This window comes from Pholcus phalangioides, unplaced genomic scaffold (assembly GCF_987345545.1).
Source record: "Pholcus phalangioides strain wild (caught in Gottingen) unplaced genomic scaffold, Ppha-v1.0 ptg000014l_1, whole genome shotgun sequence".
Lineage (NCBI taxonomy): Eukaryota > Metazoa > Arthropoda > Arachnida > Araneae > Pholcidae > Pholcus > Pholcus phalangioides.
In genome coordinates, this window is record NW_028301607.1 from 11,059,167 (window position 1) to 11,073,310 (window position 14,144).

General features: G+C 46.4%; 1 protein-coding gene across 2 annotated transcripts in view; it reads left to right on the forward strand.

Annotated features, from left to right (window-relative positions):
* The window catches only part of LOC149078134 (uncharacterized), a 60,413-nt gene extending 51,106 nt beyond the window's left edge, over positions 1–9,307 (forward strand). For both annotated transcript variants that reach the window (XM_089241719.1, XM_089241720.1), the window contains exons 15-19: positions 830–1,022; positions 2,385–2,474; positions 2,583–2,961; positions 4,390–4,632; positions 4,732–9,307. In XM_089241719.1, coding sequence (XP_089097845.1) covers positions 830–1,022; positions 2,385–2,474; positions 2,583–2,961; positions 4,390–4,632; positions 4,732–8,728 — 4,902 coding nt within the window. In that variant the 3' untranslated portion in view covers positions 8,729–9,307. The remainder of the gene's footprint in view (positions 1–829; positions 1,023–2,384; positions 2,475–2,582; positions 2,962–4,389; positions 4,633–4,731) is intronic.
* The last annotated feature ends 4,837 nt before the right edge of the window (positions 9,308–14,144 follow it).

Sequence of the window (14,144 nt, forward strand, 5' to 3'; positions counted from 1 at the left end):
GCCTCCAAAAAATGGCTCGGAGGTCCATGATGTTCTTAAGTCAGCCACCTCGTTGGGCGGGCAATTTGCCTGTTGTGGCGTTGTATTTGTATTTGAATCATATTTAATTCAATTACAGTGATTTCATTCCATTTCATCATGCCCCGCAAGCTGTTTTAAATGCATTTTCTTCTTAAATTTGTAAAAAATTAAGTATTGGAGATAAATAAAATTTTGTACTGGCACATAGGATAGCGATGTGGTAAAATTTTGGAATAAATCAATGGGTAAATAATATTTTTATATGAGAAAGTTTTTTACCGTGTTAAAACATAGGAGACCCCCCCTGAAATGAATAAATCTATTTCGTATTTGCCCTGTGCTTATTCAACCATATTGCGGTTTTTAAAAAAAAAATTCTGCCATTAAAGTGCCAATATTTCCATGAAGCACCAAGAAATCTCGAATCACACCATTTGGTGCTTCGTGGAGCACAATTTAGTTCTGATCCAAGCGGCGGTTCAGTAACCTGGTCTGTAGTATCTGTGTGTTTGCACATTGAAAAGGCTCGTGTTTTAGAGCTTTCTCAAGAAATTAAATCAAAAATTAAGTCAAAAATGTGCTTGGTTGGTGTATTTCAATCTGGTTCCATTAATTGAAATATTTCACGGCCCGATGCAACTACATTTCTCGAATGTTTCAGTATGGCTCAGTGTGGCAATCACTAAGTGTGGAAGTAATGTCACTGGGGCGCGCCAGCACCTTCAAAATACGGACGAATGGTTACCCTACAATGTCTAGTATATTTACTCATTTGGGCTGTTCATTACAGTTTATGGTGTCCTTGCAGATCAACGGGCAAGATGTCTCCCAGGCCTCTCACGAGCACGTGGTAGCTATAATCAGGCAATCAGGTGACCTAGTATCGATGACCGTGGTGACGGTGATGCAGCAACCGCAGTCATCCCTGCAACCCACTGATAAGTCACAGCTCCTCAATCGACAGTGCGCAACGTTGCCGCGCAAACTTTCGACCAAAAAAGGTGAGTTTCTCAAATAGTTGCTTTTCAGATATTGTGTGCGTCCTTACGTCCAGGACACCATATTGAAATGAATGGACGGTGACACCGGAAAATGGCAACCCCAACTTCAAAACTTTGGCATCTCGAAAAAAAACCCCTCATGAAAAAAAAATTGACGAATGTTTGTCAGACAGGCAGTAAAAGTTTCAGATAGTACCAAGTTGTTTTGAAGAAATTGATCTACGAGCTGTGTCAGAGAGAGATCTCAACGATAGGTGACAACGGTACTACCGTTTAACTTTCATACAGCCGTCAGGCGCAGGTTGATACGAGTAGTCGCCACTCCGTCCTTGATGGAGATACGGAGGGGGAAGGGGCTATAAAATCATCCACCCTAACCCTGGGATTCCACAAGAGACTTTCAGGGGTTCCGTAGTATCAAAATTGTATTTCCGCTGGTTTTAAGTTTGGTTTGTTTTGCACTACAAATATACAGTATCTATACAAGACAAATATTCAAGTTTCTGTTCGTGTCCCGTAGAGCAGTCTCGTAACCATCAAGGGCTCTGTGGAACAGTCACTTAACCATCAAGGATTCCAGATAACATTACCACCAAGAGTTCTGTGTAACAGTTACGTAGCTATCATTTATCTGGTGGAGTCGTATCCCCCTTCCACAACGTCTCCGTGGAACAATGTCATCTAGGGTTCCGCGGAATAGTCTCGTAACTCCCAAAGATTTCACTGAACAGTTACGTAACTATCAAGGATTTCAGGGAACAGAACCACCAAGGTCTCTGCGGAACACGCTCGTAGCTATCGAGGGTTCCGCTGAACAGTCTTCTAACTTTCAACGGTTTCGCTGAACAGTGTCGTAACCCTCAAGGGCTCTGTGGAATAGTCTAATAGTATTCGGGAGTTCCGTAACCAACAGTACGGAACTCCGGAAAAGCATCACCAAGGATTCCGTGGAATAATTTCATAACCATCAAGAGTTCCGCGGAAACTAAAACCTTGAACACGTCTGCTCTACTACCGTATAAGTGCCCCCCAATACAAACAAATCATCACACTGATTCATTCACATCACTGGTCTTACCCGTCGGTTTATCAAAAAATCCGAAAAATGCAGAGCTCACACTATGTACATTTTGAATTGTACTGGCATATCGCCATCTATCGATGAAGTTGTCAACTGAATTCAGGAAAGACTGAATTATAAAAATTTTACAGGCTGTCTAACAAAACATACAACAACAACAACCACAAAAAAAATCCCAAAACCGTTTTTGAGATACTGAACTCAGGGATTGGAGGGGGTGTTGCCCTTTTCCCGGAAACCCTGTATTATTACACCGTTGACCTGAAATTTTTCTCCCGCAGCTCCGCTTCCACCAAAGAGAGATCCGAAAACGACGCTATCTGTGGGGAGAGCAAGAGCTCGATCTATGGTGGCCGGACTCGCTGAAATAGGTGACTTGGACTTTATTTTCTTCTATATTGATCCGTTAGCATAAAACCGTTTAAACTCTGTGTGTTCATTGGCCATCTTGGAAACTGACCTTCTTTGACTCATCGCAGAAGTTCTGGACCACACCTTGAACGAATACGACTCGGAGGGGAGGTCCACGAAGAGCAGTTCCATCGAGAGCATACCGAACAAGCCGAGTGCCACTCCGGACAGCGCCCCGGCGATGGCGACTTCCATGACCGCCACGACCACGCCGACGTCGGCAGCGAGCACGCACTCGTCCACTGGCGGCGGCAGGAATAGGCCGGGCTCCAGACAGGTCAGTGCCACCGAGCTCGAAGACTTCTTCGCCAGGCACTCGAACAACGTGGACCACCTCCACTGCGGCCCCATCCGCAACAAGTACGCCACCATCGCGAGGATCCACAGGATGAAACGCTCAAAGAAGTCTTCCTTCAGTCATCCGATAAGGGACGACACCGACTTCAGGTGAGCAATGAATGAAGCGATGATTGAACAGAAGCGGATTTGTGAGTATTGCCACATATGGGCTGGCTACACAAAATTTGCCGCCCTTTTCCACATTACAGTCTAATTTTCTTGACCACGCATTCTTCAAATTTGCGTAACCGTGACATGCCTGCTTAGGCAAATAAATACGTGAATACGCCTGTAATACGCCTCTGTCTTTAAATCACTCTTTCGATCACCCTCATGCTTGCACACGTTCTTGGTCGTTGTTTTAGTAACTCTCATGCTTATACACCGTTTTGGTCACTCACATGTTGCAAATACTTTAGGACTGTTTTTTGGTCACTCCCTGACCTATACCCGTATTCTCTAGGACTCTAGGTCATTCTTTTGGCCACTTAGTGCTTACACAGTCTTTCGAGCACTCCAGTGCTTACACATTCTTTCGAGCACTCCAGTGCTTACACAGTCTTTCGAGCACTCCAGTGCTTACACAGTCTTTCGAGCACTCCAGTGCTTACACAGTCTTTCGAGCACTCCAGTGCTTACACAGTCTTTCGAGCACTCCAGTGCTTACACAGTCTTTCGAGCACTCCAGTGCTTACACAGTCTTTCGAGCACTCCAGTGCTTACACAGTCTTTCGAGCACTCCATTGCTTACAACACGCTTTGGAGCACTCCAATGCTTACAGTCTTTTGGGTCGTACAGTCAATGCTTATACACTCTCTAGGTCACACTTCTTTTACTTAACCACATGCTTGCACGCTATTTTGGTAACACAGATGCTTGCACGCTATTTTGGTAACACAGATGCTTGCACGCTATTTTGGTAACGCAGATGCTTGCACGCTATTTTGGTAACACAGATGCTTGCACGCTATTTTGGTAACACAGATGCTTGCAGACTGTTTACATTTCTCTTTTAGTCACTCACTGACCTGGTCCTTTGCTCTCTAGTTCACTTTTTTGTTCATTTACATGATTTCACACTGTTTTGGTCACTCACATGCTTGCAAACTATTTAGGTCACTCACTGACACTCCCACGCTCTGTAGTTCATTCACGTTCTTGAACCCTGTTTTGATCGCTCACGTGCTTGTAAGCTCTTTAGATCACTCACCGATGGTCCCTCGTTCGCTAGATCCCTCAATTACTTGCTTCCTCGCTTTACCGTAACTCCCTCACCTTACCTTGTCACCGGAAATTACCTTTCTTACCACCAGTGTGTGGACCATACAAATTTTTTCTGCACTTCTGCTTCTTTTCTTGAGCACTCATCCCTCAAATTTTCCGTCCCTCCGAACTTGTTGCCCTGAGTTATAACCCGCTTAACCCCACTGTAAATACGCTTCTGCTGGTAAATGAAAATTTCACTTTTTTTGTATATTTTCTAGACCACCCCTTGTGTGTGTACGAGTTAATATAAAACTTTTTTTTCCACCCAGGATTCCCAAGAACTACAGCAGTACGCCCGAACTGACTCAAGGTGATACAGAGTGGAACATGAACATGAATCGATTGGTGGACGCCAGAAAGAGAAGCCGCAGCGTAGGAGACCTCAATGTCTCTCACAGCAGGCACCACATGAGGAGAGCTCACATGATAGGAATGAATCATCACGGGCACAGGAAAGACAGGAACCTCCACAGGCAGCACTCGATCCCAGAGGCAGGAAGGACACATCACGGGTGAGACATCCACGTCCATAATTATCTTGAAAAGTTCTCATTTAATATCTGTATTAGAGTCGGGCATGTTGTGACCATGTATTGTTCTGTTTCCTTCAGTGAAAGCGGCAAGTCGAAAGAAAGGTGCTCGACCCCAGAACTGCAGAGGCCCATGATAATCAAACAGAATGGTTCAGGCATATACGCCGAGACTGTCCCCGTCGTGGTGAGAGATTCCGAGAAAAGCGTGCCGAGAGCGAGCTGTCCACCCCCCTCTTATCCGCCTCCGCCTCCTCCGGTGGGTCAAATGATCAAGGTGGATGTGTCCAGGGGTGAATACGCTAACGCCACTCTCGGTCGCCAGCACGCACAGCACGCCAAGTCCTCGGCCATCATGTCCAGCTTCAGACCTACGGACAGTGCCAAACTCTACGCTTCTCCGGACGCCGTGACGACCGTCGGCTACAAGAGGGACAACCTCCAGATGTGCGATGCGACCCTGCCGCGACAGATGGCGAAAGGAGCCAACCTGCGATCGCATTCGTTACCCCCGAAGATGCCGCAGAACGCCAAGGCACCGACGGAAGGCGGGGGGAGAAGCACCGGTTCGTTGGACACCGACTATAGCAGCGGAGATTCCACCACGGGTTATGCACCGACGTTCAAGCATCGGTCTCGAGACACCGCAGCCACGGATCAGGCCCATCCGCCCGACAAACGGGGGACCCTCAGGAAAGTCAAAGGCGCGAAACTATCTCGGGGTCCGAATGAATCTTCGAGTCCGAAAAACTACACGACACACGAGCACTTCATACAAGAACCAGAATACGACACCAGCGAGGAAGAGGAGACGAACTCGGCTCTCGAGAACAAAGGTGGACTGGTGACTTTCAAAGCAGTCGACAACAACCAGGTCGTCCAAAACGGGAAAACCCCACCGCAATCGGACAAGGAGGTGTCCAATGAGTCCTCGAAGACGAGACGAGGCAAGACGCAAGAGAAATCGAGGAAACTGTCAAAAGAAGACACCTTCAGACAGGATGGTGGTGGTGGTGGCAGAGAAGTCTCGAAGACAGAGACACCGGGAGCCGGGATAGTGTTATCGGAAGAAACAGGCGAAAAAATCTTCCTCAAATCTGAAAAAAATCGGGATGGCACGGGCACAGCTGAAACGCCAACAAACAACGGTAAAGATGGCAAAATGCAAAAGGTGCCACCAACTCCCCCACCGAAAAAGACTGAAGACACAGGGACGAAGAAAGCCGCCATCGAACTGCAGAGCGATCAGTTGGCGGACCAACTGAAGAAACTGTCGTCGGAGAACGTTTCGAAGAGCCCCAAGGAATCTGTCCCTTTCAAAGCGACCATCATCTTGAAACAGACGGAAGTCATCCAGAAGGACATCAAGGAGACGAGCAAACCGAAGGGCAAGGAACTCACTCATCAGCACAGTGCCCACGAGCTGATCCAGAATCTGGAAGCGAACCTGAAACCGAAAACCGAAGAGGAAGTCAAGACTCTCGTGCAGAAGATAAAGTCTCCTCCCCAGACCCTACAGAAACCCACCAAGACCGACAACACCTCTCCACCGAAGGAAAGCGCTTCAAACGACGCGGCAAATTCGCAGAAGGTCGCGCCAGCCGTACCGAAGAAACCCAGGGTCGATGATATAAAGGTTTTAGACGATTCGGGGAACGAGTCGTCTTCCCAAGAAACGACTACACGGAAGACCGTCGACATGAACTCAGGGTTCTCCGCCGAACAACAGGATGACGTGTCGCCAAGCGTCGAGATGTCTTCGCGTTCGGTGAAGGAGAACATCTACAACTTCGAGAAACAGAGCCAACAGGCATCGGTGAAAGCCAACTTCTCGCCAAGAAGGAAAAGCGACGTCATCAGAATAACTTTGGTCGGATCGCAGAATAAGAACTCGGACCAAGCTGAGAACTCTCAGATCATGGTGCAGACAATGAAAACTTCAAAATCTTGTCCAAAGACATTCGAGGACGAAGACACGGACATCAGCGACGCTGCTGCAATAACCGCCTTCTTGGCGTCGGAAGTTGAGAGTCAGGTCACCAGGTTCTCCGCGGAGACGCCCACCACCACTAGGGATTTCGAGGACTGGAAGAGACCCGGCGTTGCATCACCAGTGAGCATCCCACAACACCTGGAGAATGCCATCAAGAAACCTATCGATAATTCCGCCAAGACGATACCGATCTCCACTTCATCGGGTAGAAAACCCGAAGGCAGGGAAAACACCCTGAATCGCAGAGCCACCAGTTCGAATATAGACACGGAAACAGCGGAAACGCATTTCCCGGTGTCTGTAGCTGCTGGCAGGCAAGCCACTCCGAGAACGGTGCCGAATCTCTCGCAGCTTCCGCCAACGGATCTGGCCGTTACCCTCCTGCAAGCCGGTAGTGGAAAGTCTACGGGATTATTCACACACACTCAGCAAGTTTCAGCCGCTCAGCAGCAGCAGCAGCAGCAACAACAACAACAACTCCGCCAGCCCGTACCCCAAACAGGTGGACATATCATTGTTACACCAACGTCCCGCCCACCAATGTCCATAGCTGTCACCATGATACCTTCATCGTCCCATCAGACAAGCGTCTCTCACCAAGGGCCAACGGCTCACGTGTCAACGGGAATCTTATCTTACACCGTGAGGCCACCTATAACCAGCATACCACTGGTGGGGTTATCCCATCCCCCAACGGTACCTCCTCATTCCACGGCGTATAGCTCCACCAACGCTCCACACCACCACCACCAAGAGCACAGAAGGCACGATTCCGAGCAGCTCGTTGAAGTTCCCAGGGGCAAGGTCGGTCCGGACCATTCCCACCCGCATTATATCGAGTCGCCGTCACAACCGATGAAGGTACCCATGGGAGGACAGATGCCGATGCAGTCACGTCAGTTGGATCCGCGACTGATGAGGATGGTGCACCCTTCGGGTAAAATGCATCCATCGGAGACTCGAGAGGATGACGTGTGCCTGAGACTGTGCGAACAGGTTGACAAGAGCCTGCAACTGATCCGCTTGCAAGTGGATTCCCTGGGCATGGCCGCAGCCAATGAACCCGAGATACTGACAGAAGTGGTACCGCCGCCACCTGAATTCAACTTCGCACCACCGCAACAGGGCCGCCATATCAGCCACGGCCACCAGGTTCACCCGCAACACCAGCAGCCTCATCCTGCGTCATCGCAGGGTGCGGCAATCCATATAGCTCCACCACCCGAGTTCAGTGACGAGTCCCTGGCGAGACAGCGTCGGTCCCATAACCCGCAAAACATGATGAGACAAGCACCACCGCAACACATGATGGCCGCACGGCCCCCAAACACCATGGAAGCACCGATAAGTAGGCGGACTGTCCCACCCGAGATGGCAGGCTACCCATATCCAGATCACATATATAAAGGACATATCCAGCAAATGCCTCCAGATCACCGCAGCATGACACTACACCACCCACACCACCAACAACACCACCACCAACAGCAGCAGCAGCACCATCTACCCAACAACGTGACCTCGTCCCCGGTGAAAACGATGACGATGACACGAAGCGGATATCCGTCACACAGTCTTCCTCAGCACCAGACCAGGTACGACACCAACTGCAGTACCCTGCCTCATCCGGGAGCCAGGATGGTCATGCTACCGGGTCAGCCGCACCACCAGACCCAACAGCCCCCGATGCAGCAACAGCAGCAAATACCCCAACAGCACCAACAGCAACACCCGCACGTACAACAACAACAGCAACAACAACACCCCCACCAGAGACCATCCGAGCACCCGTTCTCTCCCGGACGCAGCGCCAGGGACGATCCCCAGATGCTCGCGAACATACCGCCGCCGCCGCAACCGCAGAAGGAGTTCCGACAGAAGCCCCTGCACCTCTGGAACATGAAGGACGTCTCCGATTGGCTGGAGAGTTTATTCTTACCCGAATACAAGATAACATTCGCCGAAGCTGGTATAAATGGCTCCAAACTCGCCAACATGGACAATAATGACCTCATGGGTCTCGGTGTCAAGCAAGCCGGACACAGACTGAACATGGAGAGATCTATCAAATGGTACCTGAAATGATTCACTTTTCCGTTGTTATTTTCTGTTTCTAGCCTCACTGCCAAAAATGGGGATATGATAATAATAACAGTAATAATAATAATCATCAATAACAACACGACAGGACATCAAATCACGACACCAGTAGTGTTGAGCAGCAGAAAACAAAGAGAAGGCAAATCCTCTTACTCCGTTGGAATTATCCGTATTTAGTAAAATGGTGCGTCTATTTCTTACCGTCTCTAAGAGCTTCTTATTCTGTACCCGGCAGTGCCAAGCCAATCGCATGAACTAAAACTACCCCCCCCCCCTATCGCTTGTTTGTTATTACCATTAGTAATGATCTCGAACATGTGCAGCGACGTCGACGCAACACCAAGCGAAAAAATTTAGGACTCGAACACCCCCCCCCCCCGTGTTGCCAAAATTTCCCCCCCCCCTCCATATTGGAAATTTTTCCTTCTCTTTTTTATATCATTGAAGAAGAAAAAAAAGGACACTGTTTACGCCACTGTTACGCTTTTTAAAAATGGTTTCACCATTAGCGTTTGTTTTGTTTCTACGATCCACGGAAGCACTCCTTCCTCCCCCCCCCCCCACCCGCCCACGGGCTGTATCTAGACGACATTTTTGTCAGCGGCTGGTCTTTGTAATGATGTTTATAATTGGAAGAAAAAAAACTGAAGTAGGTTTTTTTAATATTGAAAATGTATGATTTGTCCTTGAACTTTGAAAATGTTTAAAAAAAAGAGTGTATAGAGAGAAAGGGTATCAGAGAGAGAACGATTAGGAAATGAAGTGTTGCTTGAATGGTCATCATGGCATACGCATTACTTCGCATGCGTAACAGATTGTTCGGTGCCCTGTGATTTCATTCCTCACGGTATTTTATGTTTTTGGAAAAGTGGGGAAGTCTCCAAAAACCTGCTCCAATATCATTACAGCACGAAGCTACACCATCCAACACCGTCATTAACACAGCAGCGCCATATTTAACAAAGCTATCTCCTCTCCGGTGAAAACGATGACAGTGATGCGAAGCGGATACCCGCCACACAGTTGCCCCCCCCCCCCCACCCCAACACCAGACGGGTACGACACCAACTGCCATACCCTGCCTCATCCGGGAGCTAGGATGGTCATGCTACCGGTCAGCCGCACCACCAGACCCAACAACCGATGCCTCAGCAGCAGTAGCAGCAGCAAATTCTCCCAAACAGCAATATCCCTCATCCGAGACCATCCCAGCACCTGTTCTCTCACCACGGACGAAATGTCAGGGACGACCCCCCCCCCCCCCACACACACACACATGCTCGTGAACATACCACCGCAGAAGGAGTTCCGCAAATAATACCTCCTCTTGGAACATGAAGGACGCATCAGCCACGCTACCAGACCAAACAACCATATCATTGCACATTAACGTTGCAAGTAGTAAATTTTGACTTTTAAATCGATTCTGGGGGTGCTCGGACACACTCCACAGATATCCGTGGGTGCTTGAGCACCCACAACAATCTCGGCTCTGACACCACTGGGCAGGGATTCTTGAGCTATCTATTCTTTCTTATGGGTCACAACTCAAACTTGATTCTCTTAGGCTTCAGGGATGGGTCGTACAGATCCACTTACAGCTAGGAATTCTTAAGCTATGTGTTACAACATAAACTTGATTCACAGCGACTTCCTGGATGAGTCGGACAAATCCACACACAGTTCTGTTGTGTATTTACACAACAGAACTGTTGCGCTTATTGCACTAATTTCGAAAGACAAATAGTCTCATGGGGGTCACGAAATTGATCTTGTCCACGGCTGGAAAAAGGTTAAGAACCCCTGGTGTATGGCAACCAACAAGCATTTCTGCAATTTTCATACGAGAGTTACTTTGGCAGGGATATACTAGTTTTGATGTTTCCAAACCATCTGGTTAGAATAATTCTTTTCGCTACTTTACACTTGATACAGATGTCGTGTCATCGAGTGTTCTGTTGCGCTGCGCATTAATGCTTTGATGTCGTTTGATCTCACAAATACGGTATATGGGTCTAGAAAAAAAAGAAGAGAATGATTTTATTACTTGCAAACTATCAGCTATTAACCCAGCTTCAAGGTCCCCATTTATTCACACATGTGTGTCTGCCATTTTTCGAAGACATGCTGGAACCCGTCTTTTGACATCGATTTTGGAAATTGTCGCTTTCAGAACCACCGTTGATGAGAGAAATGCTTTTAACCCCTATTAGCTCCGATTTCATTCCAATCATAAGATGCAGTCAAATCCATTGTCAGTGCGCAGTGCAAAGTCCTCATTGACTTACACGCTCTTAGCCCAGCGTATCCACGTTATTTCAAGGACTTTCTGGAACTCGCGTGTGATGATTCCACTTGAAGTTGTGTGAGTCCCTTTTTATTTATTCTTTTTTTTTTCTAAGTGGTCGTCGTCGTCGTCCCCATCTAAGCCTACATGTCTGCCATTCTTCGAAAGCATGCTGGAATCCGTCATTTGACATCGATTTTGGAAATTCTCTTAGGTCTTTATTCAGGACCAGATGTGATGAGAGAAATCATTGCTCCCCTACTCTCCTCCTTGGCTCCAATTTTCAATCCAGTGATAAGGTGCGAAGTCAAATCTGTTTTTATTCAATACACAGTGCAAGGTCCCCATTGACTTGCACCCTCTTAGCCCAGAATGTCCACCGTCCACCATTTTGTAAGGACTTGCTGAACTGGTTAACTTCATTTTCGAAATCTTCTACGTATTAACCAGATCATGAGCAAAATTTCGCTGACTAGATCAAGTTTGTATGGTCAGTGCAGCATACATTATACAACCTCTCCCCGACTTACGGACTTTTCAACGAACCGATAGATTTGGCGAATTATAGATTGACCTTGGCGGTATTTGGAAAAAATATTTCAACCAGACCTGCATCCCTCGTATATGTTTCTGATGCCGAATTATCGAATCGGTGTCAAAGTGACATGATTGCGACTTGCTAGGGAAATTCTGAGAAAGTATCGTGTTCGTAAGTCGAGGAGTGACTGTTGGTGGATGTTTTGTCCAGGCGAAATTGTAGTAGAGATAACAAAGCAACATGAAGAGATATGACAATTTCACTATTTCGGATTTTGAAAAAGATAGAGGTGATTTGGGTAACGATGTCTACAAGATGGGAGGTTCCAACATGTCTTCCAAGTGACTGACAACCTGAGCAAGGGCATATAAGCCAATTGGGAGTAATGCATCGGGAAAATCCAGCCTTCCACGTCATAACGTTGTTTATTCATTGTAATGAAAATGGAACTAAGAGACTAGCAATTCCACTCATCAACGGCGGAATCGAAGAAGATGAATTTGAAAGTGATGTCAAAAGACGGGTTTCAGTGTGTCTGTCGGTAATGGCAGACGAGCTGGGCCTCAGATATCGCTCATCAACGGTGGTTCTGAAGAAGACGAAGGCAATGTAGAAAGTGATGTCAAAAGACGGGTTCCAGTGTATTTATTAGTAATGGCAGACACGCTGGCCCACCAATTCTACAATTACACATCAACAACGGTTTCGAAGAAAGGGATTTCGCAAGTGGTGTCAAAAGACGGGTCCTAGGGTATCTATCAGTGATGGCAGACACGCTGGGCCACCGATATCAACGGTGGTTATAAAGAAGACGTAGAAAATTTCGAAAGTGATGTCTTTTGACAGGTTCCAACATGTCTATCAGTGATAGCAGACAAGCTGGGCCACCGATTCCGCTCATCAACGGTGGCTCCACAGAAAACGAAGGTGATTTCGAAAGTGATGTCAAAAGACGTGTTCCAGTGTGTTTATCGGTGATGGCAGACGAGCTGGGCCTCAGATATCGCTCATCAACGGTGGCTCCACAGAAGACGAAGGTGATTTCGAAAGTGATGTCAAAAGACGGGTTCCAGTCTGTTTATCATATGCTGGGCCATCGATTCTGCTCATCAACAACTATCTCGAAAAAGGCAATTTCGAAGGTGATGTCGAAAGACGAGTTCCACGCAACAATAACGGACACGCTGGGCTAAGTGCATACAAGTCGATGGAGGTCAACTCAAAGCGTATCATCATGTTAGACTTAAATTTGAAGTTTGTTGAGCAATAGAATCGTTCTCTTTCCTTTTTTAGACTGGTCGTCGTCGTAAATGGGAACGTTATCGCGAAATTGGCTAAATAATCCCCTACTTCTCCCCCCCCCTTTTCAGTACAATACTGTAAATAACAAAGACGCTGATGATCCATGTAATTAATTAATTAATTGCGTAATTATGTAATCGAGTCTGGTGCTTGATTTTGTTTGTTGTTGTTGTTGTTCCGTTTACGATCTTGTTTTGTTTCTCTTTTTTTTTTTGTCTTTTTTTTGCCGGCGGTTTTCGACTGTAAATTTGTAGCCTAAGCGAGTACATAATGTATGAAACACAAAAAAAAACGCCGTTGTATGTTTGTTGTCTGTATATGTAGCTTTTCTCACACACACACACAATACTGTCAATGTTTTATTGTTCCGTTTTTCGCCTGTTTATTTTGCTATCGTCGTATATTTGGACTGTACAGTGAATGAATGTTTGAAGCGTTTTATTCCGAATAAATGAGAAATTTGTGGGAGAAAAAAAAAAACTACTATTCTCCAGAAAAGAAGAAAAGAACTATTAAAAAGAAATCTGCTTTAGACACTTTTATATACTTTGTCTCATGAATCATGACACTGAACAACAGTGAAACTGTATCATTCTGAATGGTTTTCACCTGCTGAACATGAAATATCACCATGAAAAAGCTTTATTGGCTCGTATTCTGAGATATATATATCATTGTGTTATTCATTATTACTATAGCGCTGTAAAACAGTGTTCTTCAACCTTTTTTCTACTTGCGGGAAGATTAGGTGAACAATTTCGCGGACCGGGATAAACGGGGGAAATAATTTGCGAACTAGCGGGGGAAAAAAGGTAATAAGAAGGGAAAATTTATTAACCTTATAATTTTGTTTATCTTACCAAACGAGAAGCTTAGTGGAACTGAAACCCACGCTGCCACCTATCAAATAAAAACGAAACTATTTGTAATTTCTTCAAGTAAATTTGTTGTTGCTCTAAACCAGCGTGCGGTATGACAATAATCTATATCGACATATTGTACTTGCATGTACTACACTTTGGTGTAAATTTTATGCGACATAATACCGGTTGCTATGTTTATAAGTTTATCAGAAAATAATTTTAGTGGCGCATAAGATTTACATCGGGAAATGGACAACGTATGGTATCGTATATTGGTATTGTATGGTATTGTTCATTTTCATGCTGCTGCGCACCTGTGTAAAACCAACGGTCAATTTTTCCTTGAAGAAATGTGACAAATAGTTCTTTTCTTATTTGATTGATGGCAGCAGGGGTTCCAACACAAAGCAT